This window comes from Artemia franciscana, chromosome 17 (assembly GCF_032884065.1).
Source record: "Artemia franciscana chromosome 17, ASM3288406v1, whole genome shotgun sequence".
NCBI lineage: Eukaryota > Metazoa > Arthropoda > Branchiopoda > Anostraca > Artemiidae > Artemia > Artemia franciscana.
In genome coordinates this window covers 6,668,556-6,689,216 of record NC_088879.1, presented here as the reverse complement: position 1 = coordinate 6,689,216, position 20,661 = coordinate 6,668,556, and the positions used below count along the sequence as shown (strand labels likewise).

The 20,661-nt window shown below is 35.1% G+C and overlaps 1 protein-coding gene across 1 annotated transcript in view; it reads left to right on the top strand.

Annotated features, from left to right (window-relative positions):
• The window catches only part of LOC136037754 (uncharacterized), a 95,225-nt gene that overhangs the window by 17,339 nt on the left and 57,225 nt on the right, over positions 1-20,661 (top strand). The window contains exons 2-4 of the mRNA XM_065720552.1: positions 4,845-5,009; positions 12,160-12,268; positions 17,790-18,001. Of these exons, the coding sequence (XP_065576624.1) occupies positions 4,890-5,009; positions 12,160-12,268; positions 17,790-18,001 (441 nt within the window). The 5' untranslated portion in view covers positions 4,845-4,889. The remainder of the gene's footprint in view (positions 1-4,844; positions 5,010-12,159; positions 12,269-17,789; positions 18,002-20,661) is intronic.

Sequence of the window (20,661 nt, the reverse complement as noted above, 5' to 3'; positions counted from 1 at the left end):
TTTAGATCAAAATTTTAAGTTAAACAGGCATTGATTTACTGTAATCAAATCCAATATTTGCTCCAAATTGTGAATCAAGGTAATAAGTGTAATCTATTCATCCAATTGTCAAGAAATTAAATAGTTGTTGAGTGCACTTTTGTAAACGTGTTAGGTATAAATCACCCCCCTCTTCCAAGCCTTTTTGTAGTTTTTACACTGATTGAAATTAGAGACCCTCAACACCAATAATTTGCAGCTACTTCCAGTTAAATAATTCACATTTTCTGGATATTCAATTATCAGATTGGTTAATTATGAGTACTGCCATCTGGTGTACTTCTGGAATTACAAAATTTCTTCTGGGGGTGAATTTTCTGCAGGGGTGGAGGGGATTTCTTAAACACAGTACTCTTAAACTTAAAAATGTTAACAGTATTAATACACAGAGAGCTTTTCGACAGGGAAGGGTGGATTTTCCTTGAAAAGGGAGTGTTTTGCAACTATCCTTGAATGTCCTTATGGTGCTTGACAGGTAATTCCCCAATGAAGGGAAATTTGCTGTGGGGAAGGGGCAGGAGTTATACTGGGGAGAATTTTCTGTAGAGGTTGGGGAATTTTTTAAATACTTCTAAATTTAGAAATACAATAATTATTAATATGCTATAGAATTTTTGTGGGGAAGGGGGAGTTTACTGCAAAGTGGAATCATCCTTCTATTTCACTTCTTTTAAGATTGCAGCAATTTGTGACAGATAAGCAAGTAATTTGTAGATCTTTTTTAAAGTTTTCCTAAGTTTAAGGGGTATGTTTTGATTAATAAACTTTGTATAAAAATATGATTGCAAACAAAAGAAGCTCTAGAAAGCAATTCAATATAAGAACTATTCCAGATAGTTTTCTTGGGGTCCATTAACTTCAGTTTTCAAGTAGGGTAAAGATCCTAATTTGTGTGATTCATATAGGCCTATAACTGTCATTTATAATATTAGTAAGTGATTTGAGTAGGCCTATATTTAATTACCTCATGTTATTGATGTAGTTAATAATGATGATAAGAATTTGGGTTTAAAAAACGTATTGACTCCCAATATGTGCATTATACTCTCTCAGTTCTTTTAAGAGAAGCTAGTATCAAGGGGCAAAATCTCCATACATGTGCACTTGATGTGCAGGGGCATAATTTTCTTTCGAGGAGGGGAGGCAACTGCCTCTCCCAAACCTCAGTTACCACTCTTCCCCCAGACCCCACATTGCCACCTCAGCTGAAATTAGTTTCTTTAAAATCTTGTCAAAACTAAGATAAGCCTGCATAATTCATGCATTCACAGAAATGGGTCAGTTTTCCTTTTGCATACCCTTACCTTTATTATACCATTTTTAGCTCATTTTTCAGTTTCCCTGTCATTTTCACTTGATTTGGGAAAATTGACTCTAGGTTTGCCCCTCCCCCCAAGGATTTTGATAAAATTATATCACTATTGATGTGTCCAAAGCATTTACCAGTGTGGTTTATTCACAAACTCTTTATTCATTATATGAAATTGGGTCAACTTTTCTATTGTTCTAGTTTTAAAGTTTTGGTGCATCAATTCTTATGCTAGATTAAAATCAAATAGTCGATTTTGAAAATATACTGGTTAGACAGGGAGGAGTGCTTTCTCCAAATATTTTCAGTGCTTGTATATCTTGTGTTCTTTTGAACATACCCTCTACCTGTTATATTGGGTTTTCTGATGCAGATTACTTTGGATATGCTGGTTGATTCACTTACACAATCCTTTTTACACATTATAATTATAATTTTATAATTATAATGTTTTTGATTATAATTATATTTTTCATCAGTATTATATTTGATTATTGATTGTTATTATTATTTGATTATTATTTGATATTGATCAAATATTATTATTTGATTATATTTTGATTATGTTTTTGATTATAATTATAATGTATAATAAATATAAAAAACATTATAATTTTAATTATTACACAATCTAAAGTTGGCTTGGCACAGAGTATTAATTAAGTGTGTTCTTCTTTTGAAAAATTAGATCCTTAAATATTGCTAAATATGAATAGTTGGCGTTTAATGATCCATTAGGTATGGGTGATTTAAACTGCTTTTTTTGTTATTCCCCATATTCATAATTTTAGATGGCTTAGGATTTTGGTGTGCAATTCATTTCAGTTCTTCACCTCATATATTGAAAGATGTCAATTTCAGCGAATTATTCAGTCTACAGATTCAGAAACTGTATATCCGTCAATAATTAAGTAGCAGGAATCAATCCTGAGTCTATTGCTGAATGTAGCCTAGTAAACTGATAAGTAACTAAATAAGTAAACTAAATAAGCTGAATGTAGCCTTCAAACCAAGCTTCACATGAAACAAAACCAAAAACCAAAAACTATAACAAATAACCAAACAATAACAATAACATAACAATAACAATAAACAAAAACAATAACAATAAACAAAAACAATAACAATAACCAAAAATTCATAACAAAACCAAAAACCATGAAATGAAAAGAAATTTGTTGAAATACAGTGTTCTCTGTATTGCTATAGAAGTAATATGTTCTACTTCTATTGCTTATTCATGGAATAGTAATTCTGTGTATTGATTTACATTTTCTTTTTTGTTTTGCTGACTGTGGCAAAGTAAATTGTTGCACATACATACTTGGTCTTTGAACCAAACTGAACACCAACTTCACACAAATACCAAACTGAAAAACATGAAACAGATCAAAATTTTGTTGAAACACAGATGATTCATGGATTCATGGAATAGTAATTCTGTGTATTGATTTACATTTTCTTTTTTTTTTGCTGACTGTGGCAAAGTAAATTGTTGTACATACATACTTGGTCTTTGAACCAAACTGAACATCAACTTCACACAAAACCAAACTGAAAAACATGAAACAGATCAAAATTTTGCTGAAACACGGATGCCCCTGTATATCTATAGGAGTACTTTGTCCAACTGTAATATTTTCTACTTCTATATTTGTTAATGGAGTAGTAATTTTATGTGTTGGTTTGATCTTTTCATTCTTTTTTCCCTTTAGATTTCTTCCTTTTTTTAATGTTATTATTGTTAAGATTCTTTCTTTCTAAATGCTGAAGATGTCGCATTATGTACAGGCAAAATATTTATGTAATTTCTATTCTTTTTGCTTTCTACTGGTCATATGACTGTTGTTTTTCCAGGTTTTTATTCTTTTTTTTTACATAACAAATAACTTTAGAATCCAAGAAAGCATTACCTTTCAAAAATTTTGTTAAGCACATATAAATTGTCAATAAGAGTTTTCTTTATTAGAACTTTCTCCAGTATAAAAAAAGAATATAACATCGGACTTTTACAGTCCCTACTGGCAGTGGTGATCTTTGTTCCTTGGCCCTTTAGCCAGGAAGTGCTATGGGGGGGCTGGGGGCCAACCATCCTGTGCTTTCGAACACCCTTCCTGTTTACCTTCTCCAGACTTCTCCAGGCACCCATTTAGACCTGAGTTGACTCTGGCTGAGCTTACAGACTTGCACCACTGACCCCATCCCAAACCAAATAATTGGGTACACTAGGATGCGAAACCTTGCCCTCTTGGGCAAAGAATCCTAAATCCAGTGCACCAATCCACTCGGCTAGAATGACCTTTCCTCCAATATATTCCCGAGATATAAATATGTAAAGCTTTTTTTTTTATTTGGTGATTTCTTTCTGCTTCATAATAAGAGATAAAGATAAGACAAATTTTATTTTAAAAATGTATGCAAAACACTTAGCAGCACTTGCTAAGAATTTTGGCACTTGCCAAATTTTGAAATTACCTGTAGAGGCAGGAAGTAAGACACTCTTTCTTTGTGTTGTGATTGAATAATCTTGGGTGGACCCTAGCCTATAAAAATAATAAACTAATAAAAACTGTTTTTTCTTCTTTTGCCTGTACCAAGAAAAGGTTTTCTACTGTAGTTTCCAAGCCACATCATATATTACTAGGTAAAGAGTAAACTAAAGAAGAATAGGAATATTAACTATTACAAGACTTAGTTAAAAGACTGAAATGTTGCCCCTTCATTTTTTTCTTAGACATGTGGAATCAGTTACATTTTTTTTTCAAGTTCCTGCTCATTATTGTAGATGGTAAATGTTTGTCGATACCACATAAATATTTTAGGCATTATATAATGTAATTAGCCAGTGAAGATACATTGTCCAAAATAAGTGTCACCTTCTTGTCCTCTATTTTGTCCAATCCTGTTGTTTTTTTTTGGATTTTTTCCCCTATAATTTGAAGGGAACTGATTTATGTTTTCCCTCCCTAATATCTCTCCTACCTACTGAGAATTTACAAGACTGAAATTTTGTCTTTTCGAATTTTTGTTTCTTTTTGCTTTAGCTATTTTGAGTCAGTTACATTTTTTTTTATTCTAGTTCCAGCTCAAGAATGTAGATTGTAAATGTCTGTTTATACCACATAAATATTTTAGGTATTATTTATTGTACATAGGTACCAAAGACAGATGTTCTAAAATGTTTTCCATGTTTTATTTTATATGCTGACCTAATCTTATTGGTTTCTTAGAATTTTTCTTTCCCAATACTGTACAGAGACCTAATATCTCACTTCCCTCCCTACCAGCTCTCTCCCTCAGTGATCTAATCAGAGTCTTGAATCAGGATCCCATTTGGGCTTAGAAATGGTATCAGAATTTGATTCTTGTATGGCTGTACTGTGGCAAAAATGGCAGAGAAAGTCTACACATATTGATTTGCATTTAAAAATAACTATGTGAAAATTGTACAATTCAATTTTCGAATAATAGCTTGCACTATATTTTTTTTTTTCAGATATTGTGTTCACTTGCAAGCAGTATATCCATAGATGAAGCAGTTATGACAAAAAGCCTTGACAAAGTACCATTAAAAACAATACTCTTGAACTTTGTTAATCATGTGCATACACTTGACTGTAAGCTTGCTGAAGGTGAAGACTTGTATGAAAAAGAATTTCTAGTAAGTTATTTGCATCTAGGTTTGGCAAGATTTTGTTGTAAGATATGATACAGTTGAAAAAAGGAATAAATATCTAGGTTTAGTTTGAATAACCCCAATTCCAGCTGTCAATAATTAAATAGTTAATTAATTAATTAATTAATTATTAATTAATTAATTGCAATAGTAATTAAATAGTACCAGGGGATCAAGCTTCGCTTGATAAAGTGGATATCAGATATAAAAACGGTATCTGACGAACCCTACCCCTGCGAAAAGCTCCCTGTGCAGAAATGCATGCTCCCATACCCTGATTTGCACACACACAAAAAAGAACTTTTTTGTGTAATTTTTCTAGATTTAGTTGTACTAACAGTCAGTTTATTTAAATTTTTTTGCCTTGGCAATTCGTGAATTGGTGCCTATGAACTATGTAAAGGAAAAATAAACTCACTTTAGTTAAATTCCAGTCAAAAAATAATATCTGGTTGAAATATTGATAAAATATTCAACCTTCCAAGTCCAATTGATCTGTTCTGTCAGCCTAATTTAGTTGACGGATAAGATCTGAACCTCCAATAATATTAATGATGCTATTGACATTCAGTCCCCTTTCTCCAAATGTCAAACTTCATTTGACAGTTTTTAATTGGCATTTTTGGTCTCTTAATTTTACTTCATGAAAGATGTAAGAAAAGTATATTAAGGGCGTTGGGAGGGGAACACTAATTGTTCCAAAGTCGTGACCTATCTAGATCGTTTTTTCAGGCCAGAAAATGTAGTTCGTCAATTTCCAGAAAAAACATTGAGCTGTTTTTGAGAAAAAATATATGCATACATATTTACATACTCAATTGTTAATCGTTTAAAGATATAAGATTAGACAATATCTTGCCTGACATCTACAACACAAGATATTGTAGATGCTAGATACCTAGTGTATTATTTGCAGTTGACTCATTTACATAGACCTAGGTCTTCCCACGCCTTGAGGCACAAAAGGCAGCGCCAGTTGTCCTAAATACCTCCCAATCTTGGCTGTGTGACCAAACCTCCTCATTGGATTTGTTGGCCATAGCACCCTCCATTCCTAGGGAACAACCTGGTGTATTCTTCTGTTTGCTACTTTTTCACAGGCTCGATGGTTTCCAGCTCCAAGAGCATCAGGAGACAGCCTTCTTTCTTTCATTTCAGGTTTGACCAAGCCTCCTCATCGGGTTGGTTAGTCATAGCACTCTCCATTTCTAGGGAAAAACCTGGTTCATTCTTCTGTCTGCTACTTTTTCACAGGCTCGATGGTTTCCAGCTCCAAGAGTATCAGCAGACAGCCTTCTTTCTTTCATTTCAGTTTTGACCAAACCTCCTCATTGGGTTTGTTGGCCATAGTACGCTCCATTTCTAGGGAACAGCCTGGTGTATTCTTCTGTCTGCTACTTTTTCACAGGCTCGGTGGTTTCCAGCTCCAAGAGTATCAGCAGACAGCCTTCTTTCTTTCATTTCAGGTTTAAACAAACCTCCTCATTGGGTTTATTGTCCATAGCACCCTCCATTTCTAGGGAACAACCTGGTTCATTCCTGTCTGTTACTTTTTCACAGGCTCGGTGGTTTCCAGCTTCAAGAGCATCAGCAGACAGCCTTCTTTCTTTCATTTCAGTTTTGACCAAACCTCCTCATTGGGTTTATTGGCCATAGCACGCTCCATTTCTAGGGAACAACCTGGTGTATTCTTCTGTCTGCTACTTTTTCACAGGCTCAGTGGTTTCCAGCTCCAAGAGCATCAGCAGACAGCCTTCTTTCTTTCATTTCAGTTTTGACCAAACCTCATTGGGTTTGTTGGCCATAGCACGCTCCATTTCTAGGGAACAACCTGGTGTATTCTTCTGTTTGCTACTTTTTCACAGGCTCGGTGGTTTCCAGCTCCAAGAGCATCAGCAGACAGCCTTCTTTCTTTCATTTCAGTTTTGACCAAACCTCCTCATTGCATTTGTTGGCCATAGTACGCTCCATTTCTAGGGAACAGCCTGGTGTATTCTTCTGTCTGCCACTTTTTCACAGGCTCGGTGGTTTCCAGCTCCAAGAGCATCAGCAGACAGTCTTCTTTCTTTCATTTCAGTTTTGACCAAACCTCATTGGGTTTGTTGGCCATAGCACGCTCCATTTCTAGGGAACAACCTGGTGTATTGTTCTGTCTGCCACTTTTTCACAGGCTCGGTGGTTTCCAGCTCCAAGAGTATCAGCAGACAGCCTTCTTTCTTTCATTTCAGGTTTAAACAAACCTCATTGGGTTTGTTGGCCATAGCACGCTCCATTTCTAGGGAACAACCTGGTGTATTATTCTGTCTGCTACTTTTTCACAGGATCGGTGGTTTCCAGCTCCAAGAGTATCAGCAGACAGCCTCCTTTCTTTCATTTCAGGTTTAAACAAACCTCATTGGGTTTGTTGGCCATAGCACGCTCCATTTCTAGGGAACAGCCTGGTGTATTCTTCTGTCTGCCACTTTTTCACAGGCTCGGTGGTTTCCAGCTCCAAGAGCATCAGCAGACAGCCTTCTTTCTTTCATTTCAGTTTTGACCAAACCTCCTCATTGGGTTTGTTGGCCATAGCACGCTCCATTTCTAGGGAACAACCTGGTGTATTCTTCTGTCTGCTACTTTTTCACAGGCTCAGTGGTTTCCAGCTCCAAGAGCATCAGCAGACAGCCTTCTTTCTTTCATTTCAGTTTTGACCAAACCTCATTGGGTTTGTTGGCCATAGCACGCTCCATTTCTAGGGAACAACCTGGTGTATTCTTCTGTCTGCCACTTTTTCACAGGCTCGGTGGTTTCCAGCTCCAAGAGCATCAGCAGACAGCCTTCTTTCTTTCATTTCAGGTTTAAACAAACCTCATTGGGTTTGTTGGCCATAGCACGCTCCATTTCTAGGGAACAACCTGGTGTATTGTTCTGTCTGCCACTTTTTCACAGGCTCGGTGGTTTCCAGCTCCAAGAGCATCAGCAGACAGCCTTCTTTCTTTCATTTCAGTTTTGACCAAACCTCATTGGGTTTGTTGGCCATAGCACGCTCTATTTCTAGGGAACAACCTGGTGTATTCTTCTGTCTGCTACTTTTTCACAGGCTCAGTGGTTTCCAGCTCCAAGAGCATCAGCAGACAGCCTTCTTTCTTTCATTTCAGTTTTGACCAAACCTCATTGGGTTTGTTGGCCATAGCACGCTCCATTTCTAGGGAACAACCTGGTGTATTCTTCTGTCTGCTACTTTTTCACAGGCTAGGTGGTTTCCAGCTCCAAGAGCATCAGCAGACAGCCTTCTTTCTTTCATTTCAGTTTTGACCAAACCTCATTGGGTTTGTTGGCCATAGCACGCTCCATTTCTAGGGAACAACCTGGTGTATTCTTCTGTCTGCCACTTTTTCACAGGCTCAGTGGTTTCCAGCTCCAAGAGTATCAGCAGACAGCCTTCTTTCTTTCATTTCAGTTTTGACCAAACCTCCTCATTGGGTTTGTTGGCCATAACACGCTCCATTTCTAGGGAACAACCTGGTGTATTCTTCTGTCTGCTACTTTTTCACAGGCTCCGTGGTTTCCAGCTCCAAGAGTATCAGCACACTGCCTTCTTTCTTTCATACAAGTAATTTTCCCTCGAAATGTATAGCACCTTACTTGAATTTCCTTGCTTATTAAGTGCCATTTTTTCCTTGCTCTAATCCCTGTATCCTGTACTTCCTCACACCAGTGAACTGCAATGATATTTCTCAGGTAGTTGTTTTGAATTGCAAGTCTGTTTTCTTCTGTTCTTGATAACCTTAATAGCTACACAGCTTCATGATAGATTCACAGCTCCACGGTTCACAGCCAGAGACTAGCACAAAGAATACATTATTATTCATTAGCCATAGCTTGAACTTCCAGGAATATCTGAAACACCCCTATACACTGCTCAGTTGAAAGATTGCTACCCCTGTATTTATTTTACATAGCACAATCTTTCTGTCACAATTACTATATTTTGTTATCACACCACCAACATAGCGAAATTCAGTCTCATCTTCACTGCCATCTGTCACTGTCATCTGCCAGTGACAGATGTCACTGCCTCCCTCTTGAAGGCTTGCTGTTCAACTATTAATGACTAAATTTGATACAGCCTTAGCCTTGCTGAATGACATTGAATGACATTCAGTTGGGAGGGGGGGGTTGCTACTAGCTAATTTGTATTATTTTGTATATCTTCTCTGGAATATGTTAGTAGAGCCACATTATTCATAAAATTCCTTGCTCAGGACTTTGTTGGACTCCTCCTTGGTGCTGAACCATCAATGAACAAAAGTCAATAGGTATTGCAGACAACTTTAGGGACGTATTACTGCCTGTGTTCAATGCTAAATCACTCAAGCAATCAACTTTCATTTTTTTGGATAACATTATTTAATTATGTTTATTATTAGCAAAGGTATTTTGTAATATATTAAAATTCGCTTCAAATAATAGCTTTAATTTCGTCAGTTCAAACGATAAAGCAAAGCAATTAAAGAAATAACCATTACTAGAAAACATTGGCGTAGCTTTAAGGCAAAAGGTTGTTTTCTCAAAATTTCAATAGGTAAAATTTCAATAGGGACCTATTAAGTAGAACGTATACCTGCCTGTCTTCAGTGCTAAACCATTCAATCAATCAACTTTCAGTTTTATGATTTTCAAGGTATTTTATAGTATATTAAAATTTTTTTTACATAACTGCTTTAATTTCATCAGTTCAAATGATAAAGCAAATACATTAAAGAAATAGCCATTGCTAGAAAACATTGGTATAGCTTAAAATTCTATTCAAATAACTGGAATTGCATTTTCAGAACTAAAGCCAGAGAAATAGAAACTGATAACGGGAAATTGAGGTAAAATGTTGTTTTCTCAAAATTTCAATAGGTAAAATTTCAATAGGGACCTGTTAAGTAGAACATAGGCTATCCCTGCCTGTCTTCGATGCTAAACCACTCAATCAATCAACTTTCAGTTTTATGATTTTCAACGGTATTTTATAGTATATTAAAATTCGCTTCACGTAACAGCTTTAATTTCATCAATTCAGATAATAAACCAAAGAAATTAAAGAAATAACCATTACTAGAAGGCTATCTAAAATGTGTGTAATGGTTCAATTCATTCAACCAGTTCAAACATAAGAAAAAAGAAACCAAGAACAGGGAAAAACCATAAGAAGATGAAAAGAGAACAGAGAGAAAACTGGTAAAAAAAATAAGTAAATAAAATGTGCGCCGTCTACCCGTGCCATTTAATCAAAGACTTGGAAAACTATAGGTTCTATACCCCTCTTAGCTCTATGACTACCTTAGGTCTACCTTAATTCAACTACCCTAGGAATGCCGCATGGACGGATAATAGATAGACGTATCTATTAAAAAATGAACTAACAACATTTTTATACAAACGTAATTAATGCCAGATTTGCCTCTTACTCAACTGGATTATCTGTCTTGGCTTTTTCTACAATTAGTTATGACTTGATGCCCACAACTGTTTGATTTTAATTCAAAAATCAAATCATTCAATCAGTTCAAACATAAGAATAAAGAAACCTAGAACAAGGAAAAGCCATAAGAAGATGAAAAGAGAACAGAGAGAAAAATTGTAAAATAAAATAAGTAAATGTTTCACCGTAAAACTCACTTTCACTCTAGTCTCATCCTGTGCAGGAGGTATTTTTCTTATGTTATAATATAAATGGGGAAATCAGCCTAGAACCCCCTGTTCTGTTTGGAAGGCTACTTTCTATGCCCACTTGGCAAGTAATATGGACAGATCTCACTTATTTCTTTTCTCATACATCGGCTTATACAAATTTTTAGCTCTATTGGAACTGGTGGAAAATATATAAATGAAAAAGGATGGTACAGTAAATTGCAGTCATTTGTGTACCGTCTGCACTCTCGTGAAAGGAGGACTTCGCCATCCACAAAAAACACCACAGTGTGGTTCAGAAGCAGGTTTGGTGCACGATTGGCTAGGTTGACTGCTCATAAATCGAGATAAATATTCATAAGACATTTTTTTTATAAATTCCTCAAGGTGTTGCTGTTGTGTTCGATATATTGGAAATCTAGGGGAACGAAGAAGTTCTTCTTCCTCAAGAAGAATTGCAGTATGCATTGAAATAAACATTTAAAATTTGGCCTTCAATCAAGGACAATATATCTGTTGCTGTTGTTGTTTGTTTTTTTCTGACAAAGACATTCACAGCTGTATGTGTTTTTTTTTTCACCTGGTGTAATTGCATTGTGCAACTAGCCATATAATATTACGAGGGAGCTCATGTGAACAGAAACTTAAATAACGCCTCTAACATAAAATAAAACTCTTGGATAGGATAGACCAATATGCTGACAAGCAATAATTGTGAGATTGCTGATTGATCTAGAACTGTCAAAAAGCTGCACATGAAACCACCCAGTATTTTTCACCTTTTTGTGAAATTTATCTGATTTGATTCGTTTGAGACTTCATTTCATTAGTGTACCGTGTTATGCTATCGTTTAATAAATAACATTTTTGCTGCATATTCAGTATTAGGAAGGGTCAATTGATTCGTTTGTGGGAGGTTTGTCTTGGCAACTGCATTTTTGAGATCCAAGTTTTTCAAATCCCTAAACGAAGTTCTTTAACTCAGCATGGAGATCTCCTTGCCTAACCTTCCTTAATGCCGAGAAAATTATGGGGTTGACCCTCATCAATCGCTTCCTAAGCTCTAAAATCCTGTTTTTTGAAAAGAAACGGTAATATTAAAACTTACCCTTTAATTGCCCTAATCCTCCCGTAAATGAACAGAATAACAATGAGAAATATATAAACCCATCATTTAACATGACTGTAAAAAGTAATGTGAAGTCTTAAGAGTTAGGCTGACTATCATCACAATCCACGCCCTTAAGTTTTTAAAGTAACATTAAGGAGAGTCAAGAAAACTTTAACTTACCTTATATCATCCTAAATTTAATAGGGACTGCATCCTAATGAAATTTTTTCCATCCTTTCTGAGTTTGTTCTTGCCCTTTTAAATCTATCCACTTATATACATATGCACAATAACTATCCTTCACATTTTTTTTTTATTCGTTACTAGCTTCTTTAGTTTGTTATTGTTGCTTTTTAATTTCAGGAACTGAAACTTATAAGCGAGAATCAAAAGGGTCAGTCAGCTTTTGCTTGCAGTGAGGGAGAGAAAGATGTCAATAGACGAAAGAACAGATATAAGGATATACTACCCTGTAAGCCAAATTTTGGTTTTTAATTTAAAAATTCTTTCATTTTTGTCAACTCCTTCAGAAGAAGTCTCCACTTGGAGACTCCCACGTGGAGTCTCCGTTTGACACTCCGTGATGAAGTGGGATAAAAAGACTAGCGGCAAATCAGAAGATAAAAGTACCTGGTGCCTTGAATTTTGGGAAAATAAATATGCTTAGATCAGTAAGAGCACGTTTTTATGAGAGCACCTATTTACACAAGTGTTTTTAAAGAATAATTTAATAATTTGTCAGTAATTTTATGCTAATCACTTTAAACAGTGAAAATGTTATTTATTAAAAAGAGTTATACACTTGCTAAAGCGATAACTCTTGTTTGAGCCTTGTCCATCCTCATGTTCGTATTTGGCCTCTCTCTACGAATCACTTCTTCTGGAACTCAAGAAGGCCTTTGTTTAAAAATAATGTTCGTGGGAGCAGACAAACCAATCCACAGTATGTACATTTTTCAAGGTTGTAGTTTTCAAGGGAGTAAAAAGGGATAGGGCTTATTTGAGTCCGGTTTATCCTCATAGGACGGACTAAAAGTTTAACTTTTTGCCACAATAAAGACTGCTTTAAAAAAGATTGTTCAAACACAAGGGCCGTTGAATTTGAATGATATGTATTTTTAAAGAACTTTTGGACTTTAGCGTAAAGGGCGAGGGTTGTGGAAGGGATAGCCCCCTCACGTACGGAATAATTCCTTTTTGTTTTAATGATACTCCCTACTATCAGTTTAAAAGTGTATTTTTTATTTAATATTATCCAATAATGAGCTGTTAATCCTAGTATAAAATTAATTGCATTAATTACTTTCTTTTATAAGTAATTTCAAGTAATTAAAATTACTATAGACTTTTAGTATGTTTCATCCTAGCCGAAGAGAAATAATGCTAACTATCCTAGCTGAATTTGAAAACATAGTACCCCATTTGTGGTCAAATAACGACCAAAATGACAAAAGAAATTATTCACCAAAATGACAAAATGACCAAAATGACAAAAGAATTATTGTAAAGAATCAGTGACAGTCCTCATATATGATGAAATGTGCCCAGCCTCTAGAGTGAAAAGAAAGAAATATGGTTATCAACCATTGATTCTGATTTTGTCTCTTGATTGCTTAATGAAACAAAAAAAAAAGATGGAGTAATCTTGGTATAGAATTATTGACCAAAGTATAGCGACTGCTGGGTTGCTCTCAAGACTTGGCTCACTCGCACGAGGACTTGACGCCAGGGGTAGTTAGAACTTATATATTGTACCTTGGAAACGAGCATCATCGTGAGGCTCTTCAGGCACAATTACCAATTTTTGTATTGCTGGCAAATATTCAGTGACATCTGGGAATTTAGTTTAACTCTCCTAACAGTGGCTAGAACAGGTTTTCTCAACCAGGGCCTGTGGAACCCGCTGGGGCACCAGAGGAAGATCTGTGAAAAGAGTGAGCTATGATAAAAATTGTTGATTGTTATTAAAAAAAAAATCGAACCAATGGTCATATAAGCTCGCCCATTTTGTGACCTATATAGTTCCCCATTTTGTGACCAAAACGATCGAAGGGCAACTAGATTTCCCCTCTCCCCGCTCTTTTTTCCCAAAGTCATCCGATCAACATTTCGAGATTACCATTTTGATCAGTATAGATGAAAGGTCAAGTAATCATGCCTCTGGGGATAACACGGCCCTACAAGTCCCTAGGGATAGGGTTATAAGCTATGAAATTTGTCTAGTATTTACATACAGTATTTGCTATTGAGAAGTAAACAGATATTTTTGGAGATGGGTGATTTTTCTGTGGGGGAGAATTTTCTGCGGGGAGATTTTTAAGGGGAGAATTTCCAATGAGGAGGGAAGTTTCCAGGGATGAATTTTCAAAGGGAAACTACACACGGGATAATTACCAGAATATTTATACGAAATTCATTTTATTTTACCTACTTTCTCGTTGCCAATTCAATTTTATATTTGAAGATATTCCGGGGAAATAGCCCAGATAAAATTCTGAAATGACTTCAAGTTGTCTGGGGATATTTATGTTGGGGTGGTAATTTTCCACGGGAGAGATTCTCAATTGGGGAATTTTACATAGAAGAAAACTTCCATTGTTACACAGGGTGGGGAGAATTTCCAGGAAACATTTTTCATGGAGGGAGAATCTCTGGCATAATTTGGAAAACCATTAAAAATTAAAAGAAATACAAGTCTTTTTTTTTCAAACGAAAATAGGTTAAAAACAATTTTCCAGGCAGAATTGCTGCAAGAAGTTTTTTGATAGGAATTTTCAGCAGGGATGGAATTGTCTGGGGGAAAGAGGGTCTTACGCAAGAGAATTTTTCCAAGAAAAAATTTTCATCGGTAGATTTTCATGGAGAGAAGCTGGATCTTCTAGCATTATTTGAAAAGAAACTTTGGCATAAAGAGCGTGGCATTGAAAAGATTATCCCCCTAGTATACGGGAAGATCTCCCTTCTTCTAAATTTTAATATTGCTCCTTGCTCTCAGTTGAAAAAAAGACTTTTTTATTTGATCAAACAGTTCTTGGTAACGAATTGTAGTAAGGAGCGACCCGGCTCAATAGTAAACGAAACTCTAAAAAACGGAATTTTGATGCTAAAAGATACATCAAAAGAATCGGATTTCCATGCTGATTTTAGATATATAAGTTTCATCACATTCAGTTTTTGTCATCAAAAGTTACGAGCCTGAGAAAATTTGCCTTATTTTGGAAAATAGGGGGAAACACCCCCTAAAAATCATATAATCTTAACGAAAATCACACCATCGTATTTAGCGTATCAGAGAACCCTATAGCAAAAATTTCAAGCTCCTATCTACAAAATTTTTTTTATTCAAAAAAATTTTTATTTTTTGCCAGAAGACAGATCATGGGTGCGTGTTTATTTTTTTATTTTTTTTCCAGGGGTCATAGTATCGACCAAGTGGCCCTAGGATGTTGCAAGAGGGCTCATTCTAACGGAAATGAAAAGTTCTAGTGCCCTTTTTAAGTGACCAAAAAAATTGGAGAGCACCTAGGCCCCTCCCACGCTCATTGTTTTCCCAAAGTCAACGGATCAAAATTTGAGATAGCCATTTTGTTCCGCATAGTCGAAAACCATAATAACTATGTCTTTGGGGATGACTTACTCCCCCACAGTTCCTGGGGGAGGGGCTGCAAGTTACAAACTTTGACCAGTGTTTACATACAGTAATGGTTATTGGGAAATATAGACATTTTCAGGGGGATTTTTTGGTTTGGGGGTGGGTTTGAGGGGAGGGGGCTATGTGGGAGGATCTTTCCTTGGAGGAATATGTCATGGGGCAAGAGAAATTCAATGAAAAGGGTGTGGGATTTTCTAGCATTACTATAAAAAAAATGAAAAAATAAACATGAAAAAGTTTTTTCAATTGAAAGTAAGGAGTAGCATTAAAACTTAAAATGAACAGAGATTATTACGCATATGAGGGGTTCTAAAAATACTTTAGCATAAAGAGCGAGATATTTAGGAGGAGATAAATACCTCGCTCATTATGCTAAAGTATTTTTAGTAATTTCAATTATTTATTCTACGGTCTTTCTGATTCAGGGGTCATTCTTAAAGAATTGGAACAAAACTTAAGATTTAGCGTAAAGAGCGAGGTATTAACGAGGGGACAAACCCCCTCATTTACATAATAATAATTTAAGAATATAACAGTTGGTTACGTAAGTTAATTCTTAAGTTACATATATTTTTTACTAATAAAAACGTTCTTTAAAAATAGAAATTCTAGTTGCCTTTTTAAGTAACCGAAAACAACTAGGCCGTTTCATCAAAACTAAGAGAAAGCCATTTAGTCAAAAAAAGAATTAATTTGCAAATTGCATTTTAATAATTTATGTGCGGAGAGCCAAAATCAAATATGCATTAATTCAAAAACGTTCAGAAATTAAATAAAAAAATAGTTTTTTTTACTGAAAGTAAGGAGCCACACTAAAACTTAAAACGAACAGAAATTACTCCGTATATGAAATGGGTTGTCCCCTCCGCAATCCCTCGCTCTTTACGCTAAAGTTTGACTTTTTGCGTTCTACTTTTTACAGTTCTACTTTTTAAAACAATTAAAACTTTAGTGTAAAGAGGGAGGCGTTGAGGAGGGGACAACCCATTTCATATACGGAATAATTTCTGTTCGTTTTAAGTTTTAATGTCGCTTCTTACTTTCAGTTAAAAAAACTAGTTTTTTTTATTTAATCACTGAAAGGCTGAACCAATTCTCGTAGGAAACTATTGACATGTTTCTGATTTGAATAGCCAAAAACAGCCAGTAGTTTATTTTTCTTTATCCTGAGGCGAAGTAATTGCAAATCAGTGTTTCTGTCATGTTCATTAATGTAATGAAAGTTTAATTGTTTTATTAAAAATTTAGATGTTTGCAATTGAAATGTGTAAAATACTCTTTATTTGCAAATTGTGTTGTTTAATTTTGTTCTCAAACCCTAAAGTTCCTCTGGACAAAAATGGATCAGATATCGAAATCGGTATATCGAATATCAAAAGTAAAAATATATGCTTACGGTGCAACTACGTCCACTGGGACTATAAAGGACTTTTGCAAGTTTGAACAGTTGAATTTATCGTGTCGATTGAGACAAGTACCCAAACTTCAGTGCGTAAGAGATATCTTGGGGAGGGAGAAGGGCCTTTCACCCTTAAAATAGTACCTGGAACCCTTTTACTTAGCGATATTAATGTTTTGCAATAAATGCCGTATTTTATTATCTATTATGTGTCGTGTCGGTTGGTAGAAGTAGCGAAACTTTGGGGTGTTGGAGGTATGTTGGGGAGGGAGAAGGACATGTCACCCCTAAAATAGTACCTGGAACTCTTTTACTTGGCGATACTAATTTTTTTGCAATAAATGTCGTATTTTATTATGTATGATGTGTCGTGTCGGTTGGTAGAAGTAGCGAAACTTTGGGGTGTTGGAGGTATATTGGGGAGGGAGAAGGGCCTGTCACCCTTAAAATAGTACCTGAAACCCTTTTACTTGGCAATAACAATAAAAAACCCTACCTATACTACTGCTTGTAATTTATATATGTTCGCTTTTTCCCCTTTTTATGGGGATTTTAATGACCATTTTTGATTTACTATTTTTATTTTTTCTAACTTTTTGACACGTCATGGCCTGTGTAAACATGTTTTTAAGTTTTTGTTGATTTGTTTTTTTTTGTGACGAATTGATAAAATGACTGTGCGTTCTTTTGACAGTTTTATTTATATAACCGTTTTAAACCTTTTTTTCCTGTTATTTTGTTTTTTGATGTGACTCCTAAATACAATTTTGGCCCAACCGGGCTTGTTATAGCTGTCAGATAAATACCTCTTATCTACCCATGTACCTTTTCTGTCATAATTTTCCTATTTGTTTTTATATAATTTTCCATTGTGTAGACATGAGTGCTTCTATTCCATATTTAGCTTTGAAATGTAATTTTTTTGGAACTTTGAATTTTCAGTTGACTACACCCGGGTATCTCTCTCAACTTTGCCTGGAATACCAGGGAGTGATTACATAAATGCCAACTTTGTCAGAGGTGCCAGTGGGTCACCTGCTTATATAGCCAGTCAAGGACCTTTACCCCATACAGTAACTGACTTTTGGAGAATGATTGTCGAATGTGAGGTACAAGTGATCATGATGGCGTGTAATGAAACGGAATCGGGGAAGGTAGTTATTTTTGGATTATTTTATCTTCATTAGTCCAAGTGTTTACATATTCCGTCCTTAGATTAAACTCGTCTGGTTTACATTCTTCCTCAACCTAACATGATATAAAATACATGAAACCATCTTGATCATCTTTGATCATGGCGTCATCATTGGGTCATCATGATCATGGCGTGTAATGAAACCGAATCGGGGAAGCCATTTGTTTTTGGATTATTTTATCTTCATTAGTCCAAGGAAAGTGTTTACATACCCCGTCTTTAGATTTAACTCGCCTGGTTTACATTCTTTCTCTACCTAACATAATATGAAAATACATGAAACCATCATGATCAGTTTTTAAAGACATTATAATAATTATGAGCAAACTATTCAAAAATTAGAAAACGTGGGATTAAGAGTACAATTGCCCTTTTGAAAAAAAGGTGAAAGTCTTTAAAAATGAGGTTTTCGAGAATATCCTATTTTAAGCTGTTTAGTAGGTTTTCCGAATTTGGTTGTCAATTTGAATTGGTTCCATTCCAAATCGTTTGGCCAAAGACACAAGCTGCAAATAAGGTCATATAATGTCAAGGTGCAAATAAGGTCAAGGAATGAGCAATAAGCTGCCCCGCACTTGTTTTCTGGTGGGTATATGCGCATCTAGTGTTCCAGAGAGTTTCCTGTGTGGTACTATAAGTTCAATATTTTAGTGAAATTATTCAATTTATTATTGAAATAAATTGAATCATATAAGAATATATGATTCTTCCCCATCTAATTAATAGGACTAATGAAGGAGAGAACCAGTTTTTGTTTTTCGGCCTGGGGTGGGTTGTCAGCATCCTCATTGTATTTTAGCATCTCTTTTTCCGGATAATAATTCCAAGAGTGAAGGAATTTATATTTGTGCTTTAGATCTTTCCAAAGCATTTGACAGTGTAAACCGTTCCTGCAAATAAGGAATGAGATTAAACGTGCTTAGTGTGCATTTCAACGAGTCATGGATTGGAAACTTTCAGTCTGATCTATTGAAACGAAAACTAAATGAGTAATGTAAAATCACTAAAAAAAGAGCGTCAGTTTAGAAATTTTTCGTTTATAAGTTTACTTAAAACGTACTGTTTTGAATAATCTGGCTTTTTTAGCTTTAATATGGCTGTTTAGATTGGTTGCTACAAGCTGGAGATTAGGTTATATTGAATGAGATTAAACGTGCTTAGTATGCATTTCAACAAGTCATATATTGGAAATTTTCAGTCTGATCTATTGAAACCGGAAACTAAATGAGCAATGTAAAATCACTAAAAAAGAGCGTCAATTTAGAAATTTTTTGTCTTTTACTTAAAACGTGCTGTCTTGAATAATATGGCTGTTTTTAGCTTTAGACCCTTCGAATCGCTTCGCCAATCAATATCTTCAGTCAAGTGGTCCAAGCGGTTATTTAGATTTTTTTTTTTTTGTCAAAGAATAAAACAAACTGAATATTTTCAACATATTCCAAAATATTTGCAGTCCAGTATACTATTGGTCAGGAACTAATGGACTTTTTTGTTTCAATTTGATTTTTTCTGTTTAATAAAATTTAATGTTTTCTCTAGTTTGGGCTATTTCTGAACCTGACTTTTTTGTTTCAAAGCCAGGTTTGACAATTGGACTCATTCCCGTGTACCGGGACGCACTGACATAAAAAAGCGCAAAAAGGGATATATTTTGTAAATTTATGACTAAAACGAAATATTTCCCAACTGGATATATATTTTGGCAAAAAAAAATGTCACTTGTCTCCAAATTAGTGCTTCCCTCTCTTTCTCTCTCTCTTTTTTGAGCATCCAGATTTCACCTGAGATGTCGTTAGTAAAAGGTTTTCTTCAAATTAAGGGATTTACATGCTTATGTAATAATAATAATAATAATTTATTTCTTACACACAAAAACTCTATAAAAGCATTAAAATGTGGAGCAAAACAAAGAAATACAAACAGAAAATGCAAAATATACAAAAAACGAAAAATAATGACTGAAGAAAGAATTTTTACATTCGATAAACACAACAAAATTAAATAAACACACACACACACATAAAAAAAACTATAGAGATATAAAAAAAAACATTAAATACAAACAAGAAATGAAATTCACAAAAAAAAGTCAACCAACGAAAGATAACTATAGAAAAAGTCTTACAAGATGATTATGTGGAGAAACCCCCATCAAGAGCAGTACCTGAGAGCTTCCTGTGTAGCTTTTCCAACTTTAATGTTATATCGGGTACATCATATTTACCAATTAGAATCCGATTATGTGTCCAAAGAGGAATGGAAAGGAGAAACTTACAGTACCTGAAACAACTACTCCGTATTCTCTCTATATCAATTTTTCTAAGGATGGGGTAAATTCTTGCCGTATAGAGGACAGATTGATCGCAATATGTAGAGTAGAGTTTTGCCAGCACCCGACTATTATATTTTCCTCGATTGGGAACAATTTTCCCATATCCAAATTGTATTCTTTTAGAAATATCATAAACAGTACGCTGACGAAAACTGGAAAGATTATTAGTAAGGCTTATGCCCAACCACCGCAAAGAATCAACAGGCGGAATAGAGAAAGTGTCGCAATTAAGAGAAGATGAAGAAGTTGAAGCGGAAGATAAAAACTCACACTTCTCTTTATTCCAA